This window comes from Carcharhinus amblyrhynchos, chromosome 5, assembly GCF_965287045.1.
Source record: "Carcharhinus amblyrhynchos chromosome 5, sCarAmb.v2.hapA, whole genome shotgun sequence".
In the NCBI taxonomy this organism is placed as follows: Eukaryota; Metazoa; Chordata; class Chondrichthyes; order Carcharhiniformes; family Carcharhinidae; genus Carcharhinus; species Carcharhinus amblyrhynchos.
The window spans coordinates 3,601,265-3,628,279 of record NC_137328.1 but is presented as its reverse complement, the minus strand read 5'-3'; the positions used below and the strand labels follow the sequence as shown (position 1 = coordinate 3,628,279).

At 41.9% G+C, this 27,015-nt stretch overlaps 1 protein-coding gene across 2 annotated transcripts; it reads right to left on the bottom strand.

The window, feature by feature from the left end:
- Positions 1-297: 297 nt before the first annotated feature.
- On the bottom strand, positions 298-26,244 carry prrc1 (proline-rich coiled-coil 1). Of its 2 annotated transcripts, XM_080188350.1 has the most exons (9): positions 26,178-26,244; positions 21,919-22,031; positions 18,792-19,190; positions 17,914-18,059; positions 10,916-11,018; positions 9,408-9,571; positions 4,232-4,335; positions 2,837-2,939; positions 298-2,671 (listed from the first exon to the last, which is right to left on the bottom strand). In XM_080188350.1, the coding sequence occupies exons 2-9, from the start codon at positions 22,007-22,009 to the stop codon at positions 2,462-2,464; spliced, it is 1,320 nt and encodes a 439-aa protein (XP_080044476.1). In that variant the 5' UTR covers positions 22,010-22,031; positions 26,178-26,244; the 3' UTR covers positions 298-2,461. The 2 variants fall into 2 exon arrangements, with proteins under 2 accessions (XP_080044476.1, XP_080044477.1); XM_080188351.1 differs by lacking the exon at positions 18,792-19,190.
- Positions 26,245-27,015: the final 771 nt, after the last annotated feature.

Genomic DNA, 27,015 nt, shown 5'->3' with positions numbered 1-27,015 from the left:
CAGTCACCTCCAAAAGGGATGGGCATTTAGAGATGGACTAAATGCTGGCCTTAGCAGTGAGGCACACATGCTACATTTTTAAAAATTATTTACTCCACTCAAAAACTTTCCTTTTCCTTACTTCGACTCACAGTAAAAATGGAAGTGCCTGGTTGTGTAATGTGTCTAAAATACCATGTCAGTTTACTCTGCTGTGGGAGACAGATCATCACCACCTCCAAAAACAGTTTAAACCTGGACTTAAGAGAACCCAGAATCTCAAACAGAAGAAAAATGAACAGACTTTTTACTGTCATATTTAGAAAGGACCTTTTATTGCAATTCAGGTAAAGATGTAAACTTTGCGATAAGGTAAACCACGTAAAATCTCCACATTAACATACATCTGCAAGGCTGCCAATCATTCCTAAATACGTTGTGATCTAAATGGTCATTATTAATGGCATATCTTCTGAAAATGGAACTGTTTGCATTGCACACACTCAAAAGTTCAGTACCTTTAAAAGCTCAGCAAACAAGATGGATAGGAGGGCAGTGATGCCATTGTATCTGTGCCAAGGAACAGACTCAGCTCCTAAAAATTGAGTGAAGTGAATCCATGAAAACATGGAATGATGTATTGTGTAACTGTCGATTGGATTCTTTATTGTGTGTGTGTACAGGAATCTGCTATGTACAGCAAGGTTTTTTGGGTGCTTTATTCGAATCTTCAGATCTTCACAATCAGCAAACCGTGAAGCTACATAAACTAACCGAAGGATTTACTTCAAATCTGATCCACTTACCGATAAAATCATAGACCTCATGACAGACAAGACTTGCGATGGATGATAAAAAGCACCCAATTTCCTAGCTGCTGTTTGGGCAGGATCTGCTTTTGCTTGCTGAGCCATTAACTTTGGTCACTAAGGGATTCAACAAGCAACGTGTTATCTCTGGTTAGTGAATCTATTCATTGGTCTCAGACTGCTCCTGACCCGCCAATGCAGGAGCCCCAGTGGAAAATACTGGCACAATTTAACAAAACCAAAAGGAAAAAGGTTTACCGAAATTTCACCTTTCCACAATGAAATAGAAGAACTTAGAAAAGGGGGAGGCCATCCAGCCTTTTGAGCCTGTTACACAGGAATAGGCAATCATTCAGCCCCTCGGTTCTCTGCTGCTATTCATTTAGATTATGGTGAATCTCTACCTTGCTTTTATCTACTCACCTCGACCACGTAACCCTTAATTCCACTGCATTTTTTGTGTGAAGAAACCATTGCTGACGGCACTGGTGAATGGCCTAACTTAAGTCAGCGCCTTCCTGTTCTGGATTCTCAGTGCGGTTACATTTCAACAAATTTACTTTTCTCTGTCAATCTTCATTTAACCTCCAGTAAATTAAGTGGCAGCATAATCTTTAAAGGGAAAAAAAAAACTCAGAGGCAATATGCGAAACTATTGTGGAAAGCAGTTACAGCAACTCAGTTTGGAATTCAGGTTCACAACAGGAACCAAACTGAAAAGTCACCATTATTATATTGTGGCTATGGTTTATTTATAAACTGCTTGTACCAAGAATAATTGTACAGATTTGAGGAAGGAGTTACTTTAATATATACACAAACTATGGCAGCGCAACTACTAAACGTCTTCAACTTCAAGGCATATCCCATCAAAAACACTGCTGACTGCTGTTGGAATTAAGGCAGCATCTCAAAGAAAACAGCGGTGTCACTTGTGACATTTCAGTTTTATTCTCTTAGATATAACGACAAAATAATGTCAAGGATAATCCAAACAAGCCGAGTAATAGATTCACTTGGCAGTGAAGATAATCTATTTGAGAGTTTTCAAAGATGAGAAAGTTGGATTTTGTTTTAAACAAAAGTCCTTCGTTCTATCTCCTTACAATTTCACCCAACTATTCAAATGCTAGACCCAAGTGAGTTAACGTACTGTATTCCGTAAATCATGCATCCATCATTTATAACATAAGCTTACAGCTTTATAATTCAAGGGAAGAGGTGGGGGATAAGTAAAATAAAAACTCGGTACTTGAATGGCCTGCACATTAACCCATAACTGGTCACAAATTTCTATAATGATTAGCTGAAGACATAGACAATATCAGTCACAAGGGTTACCAACTTTTAGTGTCTAATTTCCTTGGGTGCCATATCACAGCACTAAAAATATTGCAAAATTTAATATAAAGTTATAGTACACAAAATGCTGCATATTTCAAAATATTTCCCATCACGCTGGATTTTCAGTCTCTGGAATGTCCCAATCAACCAGTTCCCGTGCTGACATATGAGGCAACTGTGAGACACGTTTTGGTTCAGTAACTGAGTTTTGTTGATTTCTTTTTTGGAGTATAAAAATACAAAGTTAAACCGCTCTCAAGCATGTAGTGAAGCAACATTTTTAAAACATGCCCCCCCACTTGCTGAGCAGAAGGCCGCAGTTTTAGGTGTTAAATGGACTTTGAGGGTAGCTGCTGTTTATACATTCCCGCTAAAGATTTGGCTGCGCTGTAGATCATCTGTCTTCGCGACATCCCTGTAAACATGATGTGCCAATCAGTCCGGTTGACATGGGGTAAACTTCTCTCCAACACTTCGCCCACAGTCACCATCAGCCCAGACCATCGCAAATTATAATCAGCTGGTGTGAGGTTTTGTGCCTGATGTAAAACAAAAAAAAATTCCCGTTTTAAGTAAATGCACCAACGGTATCAAAGGCCAACATTTTCCTCCGAACATATCGACGGAGTTTTGAACTGAATCACATACAGCTTTTAGAAAACTAGATATTTTCTGAAACCATCAGGGATCAATCACCAACTGACCTGCTGCACATATTCTAAAGGCACTGGTGTCGCTTGTGTAAAATTTTCCAAATGAATACCATGAGCTGGATCTTCAAGGATCAAACAACCGATATCAAACCACCTGGAAAACAACAACATTAATAAATGAAGATAGAATAATCACACCCGGTCACTCCAGGCTACACATATTAAAAGAAACCATCCTTTAACGATGGACATTGTCAACAAATTACAGGAGTAATATCAAATTCACATTTCTGATATAAACGGTGAATCTACACAGAAGTAACTGCCCAAAAAAAAAAGAGAATGGTTTAAAATTCAACCACTGTACTGTCTACTCAGGCTACACTCCATGGCTATTACAACTCCTCCAGTATTTCTCTAGACTGCTTAAGTATCTTTGCCTGACTCAAAATGGAACCTAAAAAGCACAATCCAAGGTTCATTGCTGCAGTCCACAAAAAATGCATTTGGATGAATGCAATGCTGTGTCATGTGACAGCATTAATAAAAGTTCAGTATCATTACTGTAAATAGCCCTCGGGTGGTCACTAAGCAGAATTTGCACATGCCACAAAGTGCGGGAAGAATTTTACCTCAAACCAAACTTCTGGTGAACCCAGAGCTTCAAGGTGAATGAAAAACTGACAAGGAGGCACGGTTCAGTGCCTCATCTAGTTTTAACATTCAATTAGATCATGGCTGATCTATACCTCAACCCCAAATAGCTACCCTCAAGATTACCATTTCCTTATTGCCCATCAGTCTTGCTTACGTCTGTCTTTAATGGACCCATACTTGTGGTGTGAATACTAAGTAGAGTCAAAGAATCCTACAGTGCAGGAGCAGGCCATTTGGCCCATCTCACCCAGGCCCTATCCCCATAACCCATGCAGGTTAACCCCACAACCCTTAGTGTCGGGGGACCTTACCTAGTCCCCCAACACTAAGGGGCATTTTAGCATGGTCAATCCACCTAACCCGCACACCTTTGGAGTGTGGGAGGAAACCGGAGCACCTGGAGGAAACCTAGCAGACACGGGGAGAACGTGTAAACTCCACACTGACAGTCTCCCAAGCCAGGAATCGAATCTGGGTCCCTGGTGCTGTAAAGCAGTAGTGCTAACCACTGTGCCACCCACCTTGTTCTCCAATTATTTATAAAAGCTGTTTTGATACCCCTTGCAAATTTATATATTTTAAATATTTTAGTTGTGGACCTTCTTTGTTGTTTTTTAAAATCTCTTCCAGTTTGCAGGATTTCTACATTACCTTGCACCAGGTGCAGGTATTTTCTTATACCTCGATACTGTCTCTAGCCTCTTTGGTGACCATTGCCTCACGGAACAAACGTAACATTACTGTAAAAACTTTACGACATCAATAATTAAAGAGGGAGATGCTGCTTACCTGTCTGGGAGCAATTCTGCAATGAAGTTCTCAATTGAAACCGTCACCTGTCTTTCATGAATCATTCCTGACCTTCGCAAACTATCTATTCTCTCCTGGGCACCCTGGAGGGAAGGAATGAAACAACCGCATACATTAAACAACTTTAGTTTTTTTTAATAATTGTAATTAAATAAAGATGCATATTGCTATGAACAAGGCCAAAGATGCTCCAAAATTTCAGAAATAGGCAACAATTCTTTGGGGTCACAGAACGCTTCTTTAAATTAGAACGGTGCCTAAATGTGACCCATAAATGCATGATAAGAATCTGATTGTTATGCCTAAACTTCAATGAACTTTAACTGTGGCAGAGGCACCAGATACATTACAGGCAATGAGCTGCCCATTATACTCCCTCATTCTGATTTGCCTTTCAATGGGCTTCGTAGCTGCACGTCTTAATCTGGTCATCTCTGCCCTCTAGTGACGAGACTGTGAAACAAACTCTGGGCATAACAGAAGTTAAATTTACAAAGTGCCGCTAACATAGTAAAATGTCCCATAATCTTTCACAGTCCATGATATTTCTAAATCCTCCAGCCCAACCACCCCCACAGTTTCTCCATCACCATTTCTTAAAGGATTCAAGAAGGCTTTTCGTCTTCATTACTCCAAACATCCTGATACTGGTCATAAAGGGGTAATTTAAGAGTTGGAGCTCATTTAATTTGCCCCACTCTTGTGTAATTTCATACATCTTCTGTATTCTGACAGGCTTTGTCCCATACGTGCCTTCTGCTAGAAATCCGCCCCCGGGATCCCTCCCTTATCTCCTTGCAATGCTTGAATGTCTTGCGCATCAGTGACAGAGTTACTGAAGAAACTATAGCACAGGAAGAGCCCATATGATTCAAAGTCTGTGCTGGTGTTTACACTCTGCACAAGCCTCCTCCCATCAGCTTATCTCTATTCCTTTCTACATGTGTTTATCCAGCACCCTCTTAACGCCTGAGATATTTGCTTCCAACAAGCCCCTGTGGGAGTGATTTCTACATTCTCAACACTGTGTAAAGTCACTCCTGAATCTCCCGTTGCATTTATGACTTTTGGACCATAGTTTTCAACACCCCAACAAGTGAAAACATCTTCCCTGCATCTATCCTGTCAAAAACCCCTTCATAATTTTTAAGGACTCCTATTAGGTCACTTAGAGAAAAGAGCCTATTCAGTCTTTCTTTGGAATACGAACATAATTGGACAAAGGTAAAAATGGTAAGGATTTGGGATAAAATGTGGGCGAGTAGATTAAACATATTGTAGCGTCATTCCGAATACTTCAAACATGATCCAAATCCAACAAAAAGGCATCAGGAGCATCTGTACGTGTACCAGTGGGTGCAGTGCGGGCCGAGTGTGCAGAATGATCCCTGACGCCTTCCCCATCAGCAGCACGAGTTAGCAAATTGGGAAAAGGGTTGGTTGAATAGTGGAAGAGTTTATTGAAGTTGGTGGGCTGAAAGACTGAAATACCATGTGTTCAGCCTTCAAATTTGAATTCTGCATTCAGAAAAAAATTTATGCAATGGATCAAATCCCAATTTTAACATTGGACTGAATGGATGAGCAATTGATTAGGGAGGCTGCACAAAATGAATTGAGCGTACATAACGTAGACATGTATGAAATGCTGCACATGAGGAAAAGAGACAAAACAAGTAGGGCAGGTAAAAAACTAAGGGTAGCGTTAAGACATCTAGGGTGAAGTTTCAGCATGTCCAACCATTCCAAAGTAGCAGCAAAATGGAGCAAATAAAGTGAGTTCCACTGGTAAACAGAGAGTACAAGGCAAAGAAAGTTGCTTTTCAAATTGTATATTGTGCTCAAAAGTCAGCACCTTGCTGTACTGTACATAGCTCTGGTATACTTGACCTCACTCAAAAGCTACAGAGAAGTTGATTTTAGAATTGTGTCAGGTTGTACCACTAAGGAAGCTGTATTTCAGTTTTTAAAAACTCAACTGAGTTGAATTTAGCGCAGAGAGAACCATAATATTCGACCACAATTTTTATGTAGTACTGGGTCAAGTCAAAGGGTAATTTGCAGTAAATTTTAATCAACACTGCTAGTCAATCACCTATGTTGTTGGACAGGAAGTCAAAGCTGCCTGTAGTTTTCTGGGTGAAGAGGGGTTGCTGCCTGTAGGACCATGCTGTGACCTGGCTACACTTCAAAAGGTGTTTCATTGGCTATAAAGCACTTTGAAACAGCCTGAGGCTAAAGAGAAGCTATAAAAGTGCAAGCCTTTCTTTTCAATGCACCAATAATGCAGACTTTCCTGAGTGTTCTATCACACTAAGGGTTTGTAGGATTTGATAGCCCTCCAACTGGACTCCAAGAAATTTGGAAAGCTCCAAAACTGTTGGATATAGGTACTGTAAATAAAAAAAAGTTATACCACAAAACAACGACACAAAAGGCAGGATATAATGTTAAGGGGTTAATTTCAAACATTCTAACACCAAAGTAGAATTGACACTATTAAAAGACACAGGGACATCACAATATCAATGAACAAGATCGCTGTCATCAGGTAATCCAATGAAGTTGAGGAGCAATTGCTACAAACGGTTGCAGATAACAGCCATCACACAACAGCATTCACAATGGATGAGGAAGGCAAGCGACCCTCACGTGCATATCAGCTTTACCTCACTTTAATGTTTTTGGTTTTGGAAACACCATCAGCGCTGAAGGAGTCTGTCTGGACCAGGGCACGCAACAGACCAAAAGGATTGAAAGGTGCTAAGCAACAGCCATTCGGCAGGATGGCTTCAGGAAATGTGTTTAAGGATTCCAATAAGGATCGCCATAAACAAGACAAGATCAAAGGATCTGGCACTGCAGTCAGGTGGGGTGGTCAGGAATGGTCAACCTGGCTTGTGGGCCTATAACTCATGCTGGAAGGACCAACCACATAGGGGATTCTGGATTATCAGCTAAATCTGAGGGTTATTAGGGCTGAGGCATTTAAAGTAACTTCAGAGTAACAACCAAATCTTGGGGTAATTTAGTTTTGAAATGAAGGTGTGGGCTTATATATGGGGTTTTGCTTGTGGTTTTTTAATAAAGGCTGTCTAATAAGTATGGTAATTGTGTGTGTCTACATAGAAGTTGAAGTGAAATCATGGAGGGATTTAAATTGGATTAACCAATTTACACTACTATGTGGTGATGCTGGCGGTGGACTGGGGTGTGCAAGTAAGAAGTCTCACAGCACCTTTTGGTTAAAGTCCAACAGGTTTATTTGGAATCATGAGCTTTCGGAGCTCAGTCCTTCCTCAGGCGAGTAGAATGGTAGATTTCACAAACGTGGCATATGTAGACAAAAACAATCGCAAGATAATAAATCAATTTACATTAGTTTAGAGCTCTTTGTATTTGGACATTACGAGATCTAAAAATAAACAAGTTTGTGGTTGAGCTAAAGTCGGTGTGTAATCTTGTTCTTTATGAAATCCTAAATTCAAAAACAAGGGGGAATGAGAGTGTGAATCTTTTACAGGTTTAGGAAAAAATTTGGCAGTGGATAGGAAATTGGTTGAACAGTGAAATGTAGTGATGGATTTCCCCATAAATATGCATTAAAGCTTCCAATTTTTAAAATCACTTTAGCAACTTCTGTTCAGTCATTGGTCAATGTGAGACAGAAACCCAAGGAATAGGGATCATGAAGAACAGCGGGGTCTCTCTGCGGTGCAGGCTGAGCATTTGAAAGATGCCAAATGGAGATATCACTGACAGGAGGATGTGATTTATGGGACATGTTTACAAGTTTGGTACCAAGTGGCTTACTTGTAGCACGCTCAACTGAGTCAAATGGCTGTGTATTCAAGCTCCATTTCAGAAACTGAGGCACATGTTTGATGCTGACATTCTCACTGCAGTACTTCCAGATGAAATGCTAAGCAAACAGAGCACCAGTGTAGGTGGCTGTGGAAAATCCCAGGATGTCAATGAAGAGGAGTAAAGGTGCTCACTCAGCTTCCAAACCAACATTTATTTTTCAGCCAACACCACTAAACACATAATAATAAGCCTCACAACACCAGGTTAACGTCCAACAGGTTTATTTGGAATCACGAGCTTTCGGAGCGCTGCTCCTTCATCAGGCGAGTAGATGATGGAGCAGCACCTTATGATTCCAAATAAACCTGTTGGACTTTAACCTGGTGTTCAGACTTCTTACTATGTTCATCCCAGTCTAACACCAGCATCTCCACATCACTAAAAACATAATATTAGCTCACCTATCTTATTACTGTTTTGAGATCTTGATGTGCATAAACCTACAAAAGAATGGTTCTAATTTTGGGAGACAAGCACAGAAAATGGCACAACGTATTTTCAGAAGCACAACAGAAGCTGAGCACATGAATCTCATTCTTTTAACCTGCCTCCTGGAATGTAAGATGGGGCTCAAGAAAAAGATAAGCTGTTCCATGACTACCATGTCAAGTATGAATGGGAACATGCATGTTATGTTCCATGACTTCAGACTCAAAGGAGGAAAACAAAGTGTAATAAGAACGGGAAGGGAAAGGATATCATCGTCTATATCAAGGCAGCAACGCAGCTTATCCACATCCACCCTGTAATGTAGAAAGGAGACTGAATACCTCATAAGGGCCTTTAGATTGAAGGGAAGCAATGGCCCAGTGGTAATATCACTAGACTATTAAACCAGAAACTCAGTTAACGTTCTGGGGACCTGGGTTTGTGTCCTGCTATGGCAGATGATGGAATTTGCATTCAATTTTAAAAAATCTGGAATTAAGAATCTACTGATGACCATGAAACCACTGTCGATTGTCAGAAAACACATCTGATTCACTAATGTCCTTTAGGGGAAGAAATCTGCTGTCCTTACCTGGTCTGGCCTACATGTGACTCGAGGCACAGCAATGTCCTCCAAAGGCAACGAATGCTGACCACGTAGCGATGCCCACGTCCCATGAATTGAATTAAAAAAACAAGGTGCAGCTCAGGAAAATCTAAAAAAAGTGAATTGCTAACAAGGTCTTCAGTTTGACCAGGATTCTCAATTTGCATTTTAACTGTTATTGTAGGTTTGATCTTTTGAATAAGCTGGCGGGTGCTCTTGTCTTGCTGCCAAACAAACTCGGTCTCAGCTTACCTTCAGTCCTGCTGCATAGCCAACAGGCTGTGGGGCAATATTTGATTGGCCAGCTTCTCCATTAACAGTGGCCAATCCAAACATTTCCTGGAATGCATCCCGAATAGCTGCCACTTTGACCTCTTTATTGGAAGTTACCAAAACATCCAGGTCACCTCCTGATTCTGGAATGGGAGAGAAAAAAAGTGATAAGTTAGAGAGAGGTCTCTCACATTTGAATTGGGAACTCTCTAGGTAATACCCAATCACCATAAACATGCATTCTCAACCATACGACTAAGCAAAGTGAAAACTAAACCAACGTAAATCAAATAAATGCAGGATATTCAGCACCTTAAGAGTCAGTCAGCAGTGGTTAGCACTGCTGCCTCTGAGAGATAGGGACGCAGATTCAATTCCCAGCTTGGGTCACTGTCCACGTGGAGTCTGCACGTTCTCCCTATGTCTGTATGGGTTTCTCCCGAGCCCTCCAGTTTCCTCCCACAGTTCGAAAAACGTGCTGGTTAGATGCATTGGTCATGCTAAGTTCTCCTCAGTGTATCCAAACAGGTGGAGTGTAGCAACTAGGGGATTTTCACAGTGACTTCACTGCAGAGTTAAAGTAAGTCTACTTGTGACAGTAATAAATAAACTTAAAAAAAAGGCAGGCAGATCATTCCAGTAATACCCAAAACATTCCACCACAAATATTAATGGGCCTTTTGTCTTTTATATACACTAACAAATGTTTTGTTAACACATCACAGCCCTATCACCATTGATCCCTTACAGAGAAACTGGAATAATTTGTTGTAACACAATGAAAAAAATTTCAGCACTCCATCCTCCGACATAACAAGCTTTTGCTTGTTGGTCACCTCATCAGGTCCTCACAATTTCCTAGAGCAATTCACCTGAACAGTAATCACTTAAGTGAATAGTTACTGCAGCTAATCTGCACACAGCAATGCCCCAGAAACAGCAGTGACTAGTTAATCAGTTTCAGTTTAATCAGACGTCATTGAGGAGGACAGCAGGTCTGGTGCTGACAAAAGCATCAATGTAGTCTAACAACTGCTGATATGCTGGGTTGGGATGGAGGTAGATGTTAAGAAAGTGAAATTCAACAAATTCCAAAATAGCCTTGGATCCCTACAGCGCAGGAGGCAGCCATTTGGTTCAGAGTCTGCATCAACTCTCCAAAAGAGCATTTTATCCCCATACTCATGGCTCTGCGCTTTCACCACAGCTAACCCCATCTTTTGAATCTATGGGGCAATTTACCATGGCCAATCCCCATCTCCTGCACATCTTTGGACTGTGGGAGGAAACCAGGGCACCCGGAGCAAACCAACGCAGACACAGGGAGAACACGCAGACTCTGAGCAGATAGTCGCCCAAGGCCAGAATCGAACCTGGATCCCTGGTGCTGTGAGGCAGCCATGCTAACCACTGTGCCACCCGTTCCCATTTGGTGTACATCGCAATGCAAGTACCACAGGTTGGAAATTTTGGTGCATTATACTTACTGATGTAGGGAGCCATTCCTGGATCCAGGGTGGTGATCATGGACTCTACAGAATGTTTTGTTTTATCCAAAACTGATTTCACAACTGAGTTGCCTGCTACACCCTAAGAATAATGAGTGAAAACTCAAATTAAAAATTGTTCTATAGGAGTCTAATAGGAACACAATCAGCAACGAAGGGTGTACTTACACAGGATAGCAGTTTTATATTTCAATATTTACAGGCCATTTGATTTACAGGTCAGATGGTTATGATTCACACAAGCATGCTTCCACTCAACCTATCAGTATATTCTTCTATTGCTTTTCCTCAATATATCGATACTCTTTTAACCTCTCCCTGTGGTAGCGCGTTCCACATTCTTAAGTGTTACAATCCCAGTTGACATTATAATTGGATGGGAAGATCCTAGAATGGAACCTTGGTCAAAAGATGGTAACTTTTACTTTTTGTTTTTAAAAAAATCAAATGTGGAGGAAGAGAATCACAAGAAAACCATTACTTGAACATGAAAAAAATGCACGATAGTAAAATACTCCTTTAATCCTCAGTAAAATACTCCTTTTCTCCTCCCTTTAGCTTAACAAGTACACACAGGTTTTAAAATGAACAGATGAGAAAGTACATTTGGAGCTGCAATAGTCTCATTAACACACACTCCTTTTATAAAGCATACAGATTGGCTGTGGTCAAACACACACTCCGCTCTGAACCCACGTTAGTGCCTGTGGATTTCTCTTTCGAATTCCCCCCAGATGGCTGTCATGCGAGTTTCCAAACTCCAGCCCCAAGAACATGCTTTAAAATCTTTGTTCACAATAACGCTATTAGCGGTTTGCATTGGTCAGAGTTTTCGCGACACTACGGACTTCCTACTGAAACTCAGCACACACGGAGCAGTTGAACCAGGGACACTCCTCGTCACAATGGTCGCGACACTACGGACTTCCTACTGAAACTCAGCACACACGGAGCAGTTGAACCAGGGACACTCCTCGTCACAATGGATGTCTCAGCGCTCTACACCAACATCCCCCACAACGATGGCATTGCTGCGACTGCCTCAGTACTCAATGCTGACAACTGCCAGTTTCCAGATGCAATTTTACAACTCATCCGCTTTATCCTGGACCACAATGTCTTCACCTTCAACAACCAGTTTTTCATCCAGACACATGGAACAGCCATGGGGACCAAATTTGCACCTCAATATGCCAACATCTTCATGCACAGGTTCGAACAAGACTTCTTCACTGCACAGAATCTTCAACCGATGCTGTACACTAGATACATCGATGACATTTTCTTCCTTTGGCCTCATGGTGAACAATCACTGAAACAACTATATGATGATATCAACAAATTCCACCCCACCATCAGACTCACCATGGACTATTTCCCAGAATCAGTTGCATTCTTGGACACACGCATCTCCATTAAGGACGGTCACCTCAGCACCTCACTGTACCGCAAGCCCACAGACAATCTCACAATGCTCCACTTCTCCAGTTTCCACCCTAAACATGTTAAAGAAGCTATTCCCTATGGACAAGCCCTCCGTATACACAGGATTTGCTCAGATGAGGAGGATCGTGACAGACACCTCCAGACCCTGAAAGATGCCCTCATGAGAACAGGATATGGTGCTCGACTCATAGATCGGCAGTTCCGATGCGCCACAGCGAAAAGCCGCACCGATCTCCTCAGAAGGCAAACACAGGACACAGTGGACAGAGTACCCTTCGTCATCCAGTACTTCCCCGGAGCGGAGAAGCTATGACATCTTCTCCGGAGTCTTCAACATATCATTGATGAAGACGAACATCTCGCCAGGGCTATCCCCACACCCCCACTTCTTGCTTTCAGACAACCACACAACCTCAAACAGACCATTGTTCGCAGCAAACTACCCAGCCTTCAGGAGAACAGTGACCACAATACCACACAACCCTGCCACAGCAACCTCTGCAAGACATGCCGGATCATCGACATGGATACCATCATCACACGTGAGAATACCGTCCACCAGGTACATGGTAAATACTCTTGCAACTCGGCCAACATTGTCTACCTGATACGTTGCAAGAAAGGATGTCCCGAAGCATGGTACATTGGGGAGACCATGCAGACGCTACGACAACGGATGAATGAACATCGCTCGACAGTCACCAGGCAAGACTGTTCCCTTCCTGTTGGCGAACACTTCAGTGGTCACGGGCATTCAGCCTCTGACCTTCGGGTAAGCATTCTCCAAGGCGGCCTTCATGACACACGACAGCGCAGAGTCGCTGAACAGAGACTGATAGCCAAGTTCCGCACACATGAGGACGGTCTCAACAGGGATCTTGGGTTCATGTCGCACTATCTGTAACCCCCGTGACTTGCCTGGGTTTGCAAAACCTCACTTACCGTACTGTCTGGAGACAATACACATCTCTTTAAACTGTGATCAGTGCTCCTTCCACTCACATTATCAGCCACTTCAGGTCTTGAACAGCAGGTTAGGTGTAAAGATTCGCATTCTAATCAGTAATCTCTAAACTGTCTGTGCTTTATACGCTCTGTCTGAGGCCAGAACTCTCCATTCACCTGACGAAGAGGGTGTCCCTCGAAAGCTTGTGAGTATATTATCAAATAAATAGGTTGGACTAAAACCTGGTGTTGTCAGACTTTTTACTGTGTTTGTCCCACTTCTCCAAGCTGAGTTGAAAGCTGCTCATTCTTCAATGATCTGTCTCCAACTGCTTTGGCTTCCAATTAAAACTAAAGAACAAAGGAAAGCCTCCCCCCTCTGGGGAGTGAGTCTCCAGTTGCTAATCAACACTCCTGATATTATTTATTCGACACCCCACTACCCTCACTGAGCATTACAGAAACAGTTGGAGTTAACCAACTCTCACACATACAAACACCTTTGTCCAACATGAACATAACTATAGGTTCCTTTCAGGCACAGAAACATTAAACTTGTTTCTGTAATGTAGCGGTTAACATGTTTGCCCGACACACGAAAAGGCCCAGATTTGAAACCAGGCAGAAATAGGCATTAATGGTCCTGTGCTGTAATTTTCTTTCTGGAAGGGTAGAACATTTTAGTTAAGTTGGGCAGCATGGTTGGTGCAGGCTTGGAGAGTGAAGGGCTTACTCCTATGCTGTAATTTTCTTTTTCTAAACCCACCTAAAACTAACTTTTTTCCAAGGTTTACTAATACAAATGTAAATCCTTAAAAAAAACTTTAGTTCTCTGACACTAAGCAGCCTTTCTGAATTCTCTTTTGGATTCACGATCACTGGTTCTAGTCTTCCATACTGATGGAAACATCATCTCTATGCCTACTCTTTCAAACCTCTTCATTATTTTGAAGACATCTATTAGGTTACCTCTCAATCTTCTCTTTTCCAGGCAAAAAGAGCCACACTCTTCAGATTGTCTAGGCATAAACTCAGTTATTGTATGATTCCTGTCAATCAAATGATGGCTCTTTGTTTAACTGCCACAAACAACGTGCAAACTGGTGAATGAACACAGCTGTTTCTGGAATAAAGAGAACATTAAAGGTGCTATAACCAGGCCCATCTTAATTGTGGATATTTTAAGTGGCGAGTGTTACTGTTTCTTCATATCCTTAATGCAACTTCTCCAGTGTCTCCATACCCTTTTTGCAATTATGTGGCCTGAACAATGCTATTGGATGTGTGATTATGGTACCGACATCAAAACAATGAAACTATGGTTCCTATTTATATCACGATAAAAATAGCCAATTCTCAAGTGTATTTCCATTTGTTTCTCTCCCCAGGGAAAAAATTCTTACTCCATACTGCCCACTTATCACCTAACACAAGAGCTGGATTTTGTCTTTCAAATGAAGTCAGCAGTGTATTTTTTCATTGTAAAATAAATACCATTGCAAACGATAGGCTGCACTATTACAACCACCAGAATCCCATTTCTGATGTTGATTTATTAGTGTGCATTGCTATTAATCCAGAGTGCTGTATTTCTCAGCATCCTCCACACTGTTTATTGTGGATGGGATCATGTGAATGTGATTCACCCACTGGGACACAAGATGGTCAGTATAATGGTGCAACATCTTGACAGTGCTCAACTGTTGCTTTCAGTGCAAGAGGCATGACCAAGTGTAGTTACTTACAGGGACAAATGATGGCTCTTTGTTTAACTGCCATAAACAACGTGCAATCTGGTGAATGAACACAGCTGTTTCTGGAATAAAGAGAGCATTAAAGGTGCTATAACCAGGCCCATCTTAATTGTGGGCATTTTAAGCGGCAAGTGCTGTTGTTTCTTCATATCCTTAATGCATACGCCACACAAACACACACAAACACACACAAACACACACAAACACACACAAACACACACAAACACACACAAACACACACAAACACACACAAACACACACAAACACACACAAACACACACAAACACACACAAACACACACAAACACACACAAACACACACAAACACACACAAACACACACAAACACACACAAACACACACAAACACACACAGCAAAGGTCCCCTTGTTCGTACATTCTCCAGTTACCCACTGAAACCAAGTTCCTGAACCTCAACATTGACATCTGGTCTAATTCTATAATTTAATTTGATGCAATTTTTTTAAAGCTACAAGGGTCCCAAATGAAACATTCCAAGGGCTCTCAGCCTTTTCATTTATAGGCACAAGGAGGCCACAAGTTTGGTGGGCAGGCTTACATTCCTAAACTATTATTCAAAGTCTGCTGAAGGTTACAGTAGCTTTGACAAGTCGTGTATGCATCCTGTTGTTAATGAAGACAGCTTGAAAGCATGTGGTGCCATGATAAATTAACTTATTCACCACTGATGGGTTCTAGTCATGGACTAAAACAATGGGCTCCAGATAGGACTTTCCTGGAATAGACAGCATGAAGATGAAGTAAAGTTGCAGTTAGGACACGCTGCAGCAGAGAACAAGGCCACGCTGCACTGCATGTCCTGTTCTGAACCAAAGCTGCACATTCAAACAGGAAATTGCAATGTCCTTGCAGAACTTGGTCTTTGCCTGCAATCATCTCAAATTGAGCAGCTTACTATCCATGCAATGTCTGATTTTAATACCAGCATCTCCACCATGGGAGACATCAGACAGTATAGCAGTGAAAAGCATGAAGAGGGTTGGTGCTAGCACACAGTCTTGTTCAATTCAATTAGTGACTGGGAATTGGTTAGAAGACTCACATTCACCCAAGACCTGGATAAACATGTCGCCTTGTAGCTGTTGAAATATTGAGATGAATTTCTGAGCCAAATTTCTCCACGACCTTCCAAAGGACCCTTACAGCTGACTGTGTCATTGGCCTTGGTCAGGTCAAAGATGGTGTGGGAACCCATGCTCTCTTTTTGACATTTCTCAAAGCTTTCAAACTGAGAATACCATATCAGCGGTTTCTCAAACTTTCATGAAACAGAACTTGGATCAGGTCCTGATGTTGCACTGAGTGGTTCAGAAAGATTGAGAAATTTTGCCATATGTGGAAAGGAATACAATTCCTCTATGGTTGCTGCGAGATTGTCCATGAGGAAAGGAACTTGCCAATGGAGACAGCTCTGTATTTTTGTGGGATAGTTCCCGTAAGAAGTTCAGTGAACACTGACCTTCTAACCTCATGCTGGGATAGCATCAGCTGCTGGATTCGTCATTTCTATCAGCGTAGGAGAGTCGTCACAAGAACAAGTGATGGCAACTTGTAGCAGCCTGATTGTTCCTTCATTGATGGAGAATGGTCAATCAAGGATGTGATTAAAATACCCTGCTCTTTCTAGAATTTGAGCTTTTTCCGTGAGCAGTGTTGATTCATCAACACCAAGGATAGAACCAGTAGACCAAAGCCCATGGACAGATTTCAGAGCACTGCACAATCTCTCATCAACACCAAGGCTGGTTCAGTGAAAATACTGAGATAATGTAGAGGCTGCACGAGGAGAAACATTGCTTCTACAGGGTTTCCCTCAAAGAAAAAATGCCTGCTGAAACATCCTCAGGGCTGTCCAATGTACACTCGGATTAAATACACTTGGCTGAACTGAATTATTAACTGAGAGATAAATGGTAATTACTGTCTATAGCTTCAATGGTCCTGAAAAAATTCATTTTATAATGGGGCAGCACAATGGCAAGCATTGATGCCTGACAGCACCAGGAGCCCAGGTTCCATTTCAGCTTTGAGTAATGATCTGTGTAGACTTTATACACTCTCCCTGTATCTGCGTGGGTTTCCTCCGACAGCCAAAGATGTACAGGTTACGTCAATTAAGAAAAACGGGTTCATGGATGAGAGGGGTGTGGAGGGATACGGTTCAAGTGCAGGTCAGTGGGACTAGGCAAAAAATGGTTCGGCACAGACAAGAAGGGCCAAAAGGCCTGTTTCTGAGCTGTATTTTCTACGGTTCTGTGGTTCTATAATTGGCCATGTTAAATTGCCCCTTATTGTCAGGGGATTAGCAAGGTAAATACATGGGGTTACAGGGATAGGTCCTGGGTGGGATTGTTATCGGTGCAGATTCGATGGACTGAAAGGCTTCCTGCTCTGCATGGATTCTATGAAATCAGGGTGTCATTTTTTTGAGAGGCAAATTGGTGTTGGAGATTCAAAACAAAATGAAAGCTTTGTTTTAAACTTTTCCTGTCCTAATTTCCCTTCTCAATCTCTATTTCACTTTCCGTAAACAATTGAATACTAATTTATATCTCCTGGTTTTTACTTGTTGGTTTAGACTCTGGTTCTCTCTCCAAGCATTCGTCAATCCCACTGGTTGAAGAACTTTGCTATTACTTGTCCTGTTCACAGACATCAGAGTATCAGCATGGATCAAATGCCCAGTTAGACGCGTTTCCGTCTAAATATCTGGATAAACTCTGTGGGTCAGTACCAACAAGGTGAACACTTGTCTACAAAATCATGGTGAAATGCTACTAATCTGGTGCCTACCTTAAAAAAGCCCCACAGTCCTCCTCCAGAGGCACTTTGGTCAAAGTGAACAGACATCCTGGGATCTTCAGTCTCCTCCGGGAAAGTAATGGAAGAGCCACCTTGACCAGGAGCAGCAGTCTGAGTCATTGGGCTTGCTCCAACCCCTGTCAAAAATAAAGAAAGAACTTTAGGAACCAAATTTACCATGTTTATGTTTGGCAAAAATCATTTCAGAACAAGAATGCTAATAAGATTCAACACATGGTTCTTTGAAAAAAAAATCAGCCAGAATTCCTGTCCTGGACTGCTAAACAGTAACCCCTGGTAAAAGGTAGGTAAGGAGATATTCAACTCAGTTTTAATGCTGAAAACACATTTAATAAAGCATCATTAAATCGAACTACTTTCTTTAATGTTGTTACCCAAGACAAGTAAGCCCTTTTGTCAACCCTTAAGCATGTACCATGCTGGGAGAGCACAACAATAGCAAAATCCAGTTCTACTGGGGAATAATTAAACTGAAGTCATAGGGACATTATGGTAGTACAAAATAAAGACCAGCATCACAAAGAAGGGCCCAAATCAGGGTGTGAGGCTGGGTGGGAAGAATAAAAATAGCTGTTATTCTTTCCTGCTCAAAATTTACCTTCACCTCAATACAAAATTATGTCCCATTGCCTTAACCAACTTTATCAGAATATTGATAGACTCTGCTAATGGTTTCTGAAGACTTTTTCGGAGTATGGTACAGGGGAAGGAAAAAGACTTTGAATTGCCTGTCAACTAGTGTTAAAAGATTTACCTTACATAAAATTGACAACATTAAACATTATGCATAATTTTCAATGTGGGAAAATGAAAACTACAAAAATGAAACATTAAAATTCAACTACCACCTGTGACGGATGAAGAAAAGGTTGGCATCAGTGGGGTTTGAGGGGTTCGACCAGCGTGACCTCGGGTGATGTCGTAATTGGCAGCCATGGAGAAACCAGTGATGGGTGGACCTACGGGAGGTGCAGAAAAGACAGGACCAGCAGGAGAGCCCATAGGAGGTACTGAAGGAGGAAAGCTAATGGGATTGCTGTAAGCTGCAGTCCCAGAATGAGCAACAGCTGGATGAATGGGGGAGGCAATAGCAGAAGATCCCACAGTCAGGGGTGTGGAAGACCTGGCAGGAGGCATGTGAGGTCGAGGAGGTGGTGTGGAAAAGGTTGAGGGAGGTATGGAAAAGGTTGAGGTAGGTAATGGAGGGATAGAGCTAGTGATGGGATTAGACAAAGGACTGGATAGAACTGCAGGTAGATAAGCCAAAAGAGAAACAAAAAAGTGAAATGTTTAAAAGCATATAATCAACACTTTCATATTCCTTATATTTTTATAGAACAATGAGTAAGTTGGTTACAACACACCCAATACAGCAAACTGGCTCTATTATTTAGTAAGATCATGGCTGATAACAGCAATGTTCCCACACAATCATCTCCGAGTCTAAAAGTCTTGAACGCAGTCAACGACTGACAATTCACTGCTCTCCAGGGTAGAGAATTCCCAAGACTCTCAACTGAGTGAAGAAATTTCTTCTGAACTCAATCTGGAATGGCCACCCCCTTATCCTGAGATTATGCCGTCTAACCAGGGAAGATAGCTTTTTAGCACCTATCCAATCATGGTAGTATAGGCCCATTCAACTCAATCTTCCCCAAGGGGACAACACCTTCATCTCAGGTATCAACCAGTAAACTGTCATCATTGCTTGTGAAAAGCAAGTATGTCCTTTCTCTGATATATTGCAAAACTGCAATATTCCAGGTCCAGCCTCATCAAAGTCCTGTACAATTGCAGTAAGGCTTCTTTCCTCTTGCACCCATATTGCTTTTTACTAAAAGTCAACATGCTCTGTGTTTCCCAACTGTTTGTTGTATCTTTCATGTGCAAGGATATCCAATTCTCCCTGAATATCAACATTTAATAATTTCTCACCAATTAAAACAAAAAAGTGTTTCTTTCCTTCTAAAGTGAACAACCTCACTTTTTTCCACATATCTACTGCCTCTTGCCCCTCATTGAACCTCTCCATAACCCTTTGCAACATCTGCGGCCTCTGCACAACCTACCTTCCCATCTAGTTTTGTGGCATCAGCAAAACTTGGTTACATCATGCCTGGTACCTTCAACGTCATTCATAAAGAATATGAATAACTGAGGTCCATGTACTGTTCCTCGTGGTGCTCCACAAGCGACAGTCTGACAACCTGAAAATTGTAAAAAGTCTGACAACACCAGGTTTTAGTCCAACCGATTTATTTGACAGTAAACTCACAAGCTTTCGAGGGGACTCCCTCTTCGTCAGGTGAATGACAGAGTCCCCTTGAAAGCTTGTGAGTTTACTATCAAATAAATCGGTTGGACTAAAACCTGGTGTTGTCAGACTTTTTACTGTGTTTACCGCAGTCCAACGCTGGCACATCCACAACCTGAAAATTACCTGTTTATTCTCACTGTTTCCTGTCCACTAACAAATCCTCTACCCATGTGAACATATTACCCCCAACCCCCTTATGTGAAAACCTTTTCTATTGCATTTTGCATCCAAATATACCATTTTCACTGCTTTCCCTTTATCTACCCTCCAACTTCAAAACAAATCTTTCATTCCCTTTCATAAAGCCATGTTGGCTCAGCCTAATCATATTTTTGATTGTCTAAGAGCCTTGTTGATGAGCTATCCCAGCAGTTCCCTGACAAGTTATGTCAGTTTGCCATTTCTAAGCTCCACCCCAATAATACGCAATACAAACCTGTAAGGCAGGCAAACTCTCAAGGAGTCAATTTGGAAAATAAAACATTAACACCACAATCCAACACAGAATGAACTTAAGATGGAAAACTAGAATGCATAAAACATATTTCCATTCAGTACTATGCATCTGAAACACCTTATCGTAAAGTACTGAGCCCTTTGAATACAAATTCTTTGCTGTGAGGAAGGATATCTGAGCGTCTCCACACATTAGTTAACAGAAAATTTAGCTTCACAACTGGCTTCAAATTTAAATAGTTTTGAAAGAGCAAACCCATGTTAAAGAGCTCCACAGCCAAATAACTTGCTTATAAAGATCTCCAGAGTACATGTACAGGTTTGTTATTTCAGCAAAGTACATGAATTAAAAAGGTTCAGTAAAACATTGCATCTTGTCCAAATATGGTCACAGTTTCATCTGAAATGTCTCAAGACAAAATTACAGAAGCAGATTAAGTGGCTATATCTTAACCAACATCACATTCTGTGATCCATTTTCTCCCTCTTTCCCTTTTAGAGTCTGGCTCTTTGAATACCTAAATTCTATTTTAAGTGACATTGCACTTCTGCCTCCATAGCAACTTGGGGTAAAATGCTACATAAGCTAAAAATAAAGAACTCTTCAAACTTCCTCCTTTCAATTTTACAGCTAATAGAAATTTGAATCACAAAATTCTACAGAACAGGAACAGGCCATTCAGCCTATCAATTTCATGCTGTTGCTTGTACTTCACACAAACCTCATCTCTACCTATTAGTGTTTTCCTTGATCCCTTGTGCACTTATCCATTTTCCCATTGAATGTCATTTATGCTATTCACCTCAACCACACCCTGTGGTAGCCAGTTCCACACACACTAGACGAAAGAGGCTTTTCCTGATTTCTCTATTGGATTTACAAGTGAGAAGATAGTTATGGTTTCTACTTTTGGATTTGGGAAATCACTCCTATATCTAAGCTCTTAACTAATTTTCTAACAAAATCATTCACTCTAAACACAGTCAGTTATACAGAAGATCCCTTAATCCAATTAAACATTATGACATTGATCTCATTTTTCCATAATGACATCTAGAATCTTTAATATGTTAGGAAAAATAGAAAACAAATCTACTTAGTTCATTTAATTAGTTCTAATTTATTCATTGGCATTCACATGGTACCTATATTCAGAGATTCTACATCTGAAAGGTCCGTTTGAAATTTTAAACAGCAGTACCTGTGGCGGGCGGGGGACTGCTTGCAGTCACTGAAGTGTTAGGTGGTGGGGTACTGGGGGGAGTTGTCTCAATCCCACTTTCCTCCATCATTTTTTTCTTCGATCACAATTTTCTGTGTACACAAAAAAAGTAGAGATGTCCACCCACAAGTACAAGTACATATACAATAAAAGGTCTGCAACTTCAGAACTGCTCAGACAGAAGTATCTGCACTTGTTTCATAGCCACTAGCAAAAGAAGCAAAGAACTGGTGGGAAGTTAAGGGGAAATGTTTTAGGCGGGGAGTTGTGACCTGGAATTTACTGCCTGAAAAAGGGGAGTGGAAGCAGATTCAATAGTAACGCTAAAAAAGGGGAATTGTTAATATATATCCAACTTTAACAAAGTCAACATTTATTGCCCACAAGAAGGTTTTGATGAGCCATCTGCTCAAACTGCCACAGTCCACGTGGTGTAGATACATCCAGTGTTGTTAAGAACAGCAGTCCAAAATTTTCACCCAGCGACAGATTTCAGGATGGTGAGTGACTCAGAGGGGAACTTGCAAGCATGGTGTTAGCATGGATTTGCTGCCCTTGACCTTCAAGGTGCTAGAGGTCACAGGTTTGGAAGGTGCTGTCAAAAGGAGCCTTGAATTGCTATAATGCATCTTGTGGATGGTGCACACTGCTGTCACAGTGCATCACTGGTGGAGGGAGCAAATAAGAACCAACATAAGTAGAATTGGTCAAACGGCCCTGCCCTGCACGCTATGGAATTTCAATCTTTCCAGTGTTAAATTTTCCATACAAATTGTAATTCTCCATTTTGTCACCAGCTTGCTCAGGCCGCACCCTGTTTATATCATGCTTCAAGAGCAATTCAAAATGCTTCCCCATATCAGAACAGCTGAGTTCTGTCAGAATTGTATTTATTAACATTTGGAATTACTGTACTTCCCTCAGAGTTGCTTTCAAAATAGATTACCCTGCACACATGCACTGCTCTTCTCTCTCTCCTCCCCTCCATCCACATTGCATTTGGTCAGTTCAGGGATAGTGGGTCCCAAGAGTGGCAAGAACGATGCTAGCCCTTCTGGAACGCCTACTGGCAAACCTAAGTTTAGGCTTCCAAAGCAAATTTGAACCACAAATCACAAATGAGAGAAACCCAGAAATGAAAGCAGATTTAAATGGTAGAATAATGGCTAATCCCGGCCACTTCTATCAGCAAAAAATAATTTGCTCCTCAACTATACTTTGACTTACAAATAAAGTAGATAGTGGAACTCCAATGATTGTCAAAGTTTTTTTTTGAGTGCCCAAGCAGAAGGAAGTTCACTAATAAAAAATTAAACCCTTATGACAGTACAGGAAGCACATTTTTCTTTTTAAATAGAAAATGGTAGGGGGACAAAAAAATAGGACCCCAACAATACCTCGATGTCAAAAATAATTGCAACCTCATCAAATTCAAATGGCATAAAGGAACAGCAGGACAGGTGGTGGAATCACAAATATTTACAGAACAATTAATTACAATTGAACTTTCACTGCATACTGGGCCAATCCCCACTAACTTCACCGCTTGTATGTTACAGAAATGTGCTCATTAATCTTTTTCTAAAAGAGCTCCTGCAACATGGAATCAATTAAACACCAAGCGTCAATGCATTCCCGGATGTTTATTGGATCAGTGCAGCCAGCTAAGTAATAGTGAGGTGTTTTCACTCACCCCCCATAATAACTTGTGGCTTTATATTTTTCTTCTGGTTACTAATTAAATTAGATGATTCATTGCAGGGCATGCTGCCTGCTACCCTGAAGGTGGCTGTTAAACATGAGGGACAAACTTCCAGAGGCGCCCAGATACTAATGCCCAAATGACCATACAGCACATATATTCTGGTGAATTGTTCCAACAGTTTATGGGTTGGAAAACAGAAGAAATTAGGTGGGGACTCACTACTTGTGCAAAACTTTCACATTTGTCTGTTTTGACAAATGTCATCAAAATTCTCATCCCTAAATAGGAAAACCAAGCACTCCTCTATTAAACAGTTACTATAAAGCAGATCAATGATCAGACACTGATCATTGCCCACTGTTACTCATCACAGCACAGAGTGCATATGCACAATGCTCAAATATAAAGACCGATTGGTTGGGAGAGAAACCTGAAGCACTCTGTCCTTCTAGATCCAGGCACAAAGACTATCCCCTCTCTGCCCTCGTTAGAACCTACCACTTCAATGAAGCATTTTGGTCATCTGCCCCAACATCACCATAAGCAACTGATGTTAAAATTAGCATTATAATCTTCTGAAAGGCCTTGGGATGTTTTATTCTAAAGGTACTATATACATGCACTTTGCTAAAAAAAGTCACAGGGTGGCACAGTGGCAAGCACTGCTGCCTCACAGCGCCAGGGACCCATGTTCAATTCTTGGCTTGGGTCACTGTCTGCATGTTCTCCCCACGTCTGCGTGGGTTTCCTCTGGGTGCTCCAATTTCCTTCCACAGTCCGAAAGACGTGCTGGTTAGGGGGCACTGGCTGTGCTAAATTCTCCCTCAGTGTACCCGAACAGGTGCTGGAGTGTGGCGACCAGGAGATTTTCACAGTAACTTCATTGCAGTGTTAATGTAAGCCTACTTGCGACTAATCAATAAACTTTCAAGTCACACTGTGGGAAAACTCTGGTAAGCTACAATTTTAAAAAAAGTTATTACAAAGACCAGCAGAAAATACCCTTTGATTCAAGGTTATAATTAAAAGATGAACGTACAGGATATGCAAACAGAACATATAGACTCTGAATATTAGACCCTCAGTATTCGAAAAATTAAGCCTGCAAGATATCTGAGGATGAAGATGAATATTATAAGGATAACGACAGAACACAAGCAGCTACAAAAAGCATTCAACTTAAATAGTATCTACATATTATCCAATATCAGCCCACTTGAATGGTATTCCTTCTGCACAACATAAATGCTTCCCCCAATATTACACTGTAGCTACAGGAAGCACCAACTGCAAAACCATCTGCAGCAACTTTTCAAACTGGCATCAAAAACATCTTCCAACCTGGCGATTGCTGCAACCAAGAACATCTGTTCCTCAAGTAAAATGCCCCAATTCTTTACTGCACACCATTAGCAACCCACAGAAGTACATCATAGGGATAAAAAGGAATGGATAATGAATGCAGACACCAAATATTTTCATAAAATCTCAGGGATCTATTCCCTCCACCCAGCTTAAAACCAATTATAGCGGGGCTCTGAGTAGTGAACTGGGTAGTCGCAAAGTTATTGAGATGTAAGCTAGTAACTTGGACAGTGAGAAAGCATGTTCAGGCTCCAAATAACTAGACAGAGACAAAAACTTGAATTGTACAGCATGTTTCACATTCTCAAAGCACTTTACAATCAAGTACTTTTTGAAGTGCAGTTATTGCTGTAATGTAGGAAACACAGCAGCCAATTTGCACAGAGCAAGATCCCACACATACTAATCTGATAAACCCAAGGACCTGTTTTAGTGATTTTGGTTGAGGAATGAACATTCACCAAGACACTAATGACAATTCTTCTGCCCATCTTTGAAAGTCTGTCCCAACTGAAGGGGCAGAAGGAGCCTTGAGTCTAAAATCTCAAGACAAAAGATGGCACATCCGACACTGCAGCCCTCCCTAAACTCTGGAATTCACTCCTGAAACATCTCTGCATCACCTCTCTGAAACACTGCTCACAGCATAAACATCAAACTTCTGGTTGCCCCAACATCCCCTAACGTGACACCATGTCTGATAAGGTTCATATGACAGAGCTTGGTCTGTTTTACAGCAGAGACAGAGAGAGAGACACAGGGAGAGAGAGAGAGAGAGACAGAGACACAGGGAGAGAGAGAGAGACAGAGGGAGAGAGAGAGAGAGACAGAGACACAGGGAGAGAGAGAGAGACAGAGGGAGAGAGAGAGAGAGACAGAGAGAGACACAGGGAGAGAGGGAGAGAGAGAGACACAGAGAGACAGAGACAGAGGGAGAGAGAGACAGAGAGAGAGAGAGAGACACAGAGAGACAGAGACAGAGACACAGGGAGAGAGAGAGAGAGAGAGACAGAGACAGAGGGGGAGAGAGAGAGACAGAGAGACAGAGAGAGAGAGACAGAGAGACAGAGACACAGGGAGAGAGACAGAGACAGAGAGAGAGAGAGAGAGTCAGAGACAGAGGGACACAGACACCCACACAGTTGTTTGTTCTGAGGGTCACCCTTACCTCCCTGTGCCTCAATCCGGGCTCTCCTGTTCCGGACAAGATGGCGCCGTCTCCAGGGTAACGTCAGCGCCACGTCAGCAGCGGCACCTGCAGAGCCTGCCACGTCCCTGCCACCCGCCTTAAAAGGGCAATGCTTCCCCTAAGGGCGGTGGGCCCCACACTCACACTGAACTCCCCCGCGGACAGCCATTGGTCGCCCCCACACACTCTTACAGCAACCTATAGGCGCCCCCCCCACACACACCTTTAATCCCCTCACAGACACCCCCATACAGTGACACCTTTAAACCCTCACACATGCACTTTCACAGATGTCCATGCCCCCCCCCCCCCCCAGTCCCAGCCCCACACAAAATCCTGGAACACCCTCCCTAACAACAGTGTCTGTACCTTTTTCATATTAATTCGTGGGACCTGGGCATTGCTGACTAGACATGATTTATTGCCCATCCCTAGTTGCCCTAGAGAAGGTCAGTTGCCTTCTTGAATTGCCACAGTCCACGTGCTGTGGGTTGACCCGCAATGCCGTTAGGGAGGGAATTCCAGGATTTTGATCCAGCGACTGCGAAGGAACAGCGATATATTTCCACGTCAGGATGGTGAGTGACTTGGGGGGGAACTTGGGGGTGGTGTTCTCAAATATCTGCTGCTCTTGTTCTTCTAGATGGAAGTGATCCACGTGAAGACAATATAAGTTCAAAAAGGCAACTCACCCCATACCTTTCCAAGAACAATTAGGGCTTGGGAATAAATGGTGGCCTAGCCAAGGAAACCTACATCTCGTGAACTCCTTGCCACAGAGAGCTGTGGGGGCAGAGTCTTCTCATATATTTAAGGC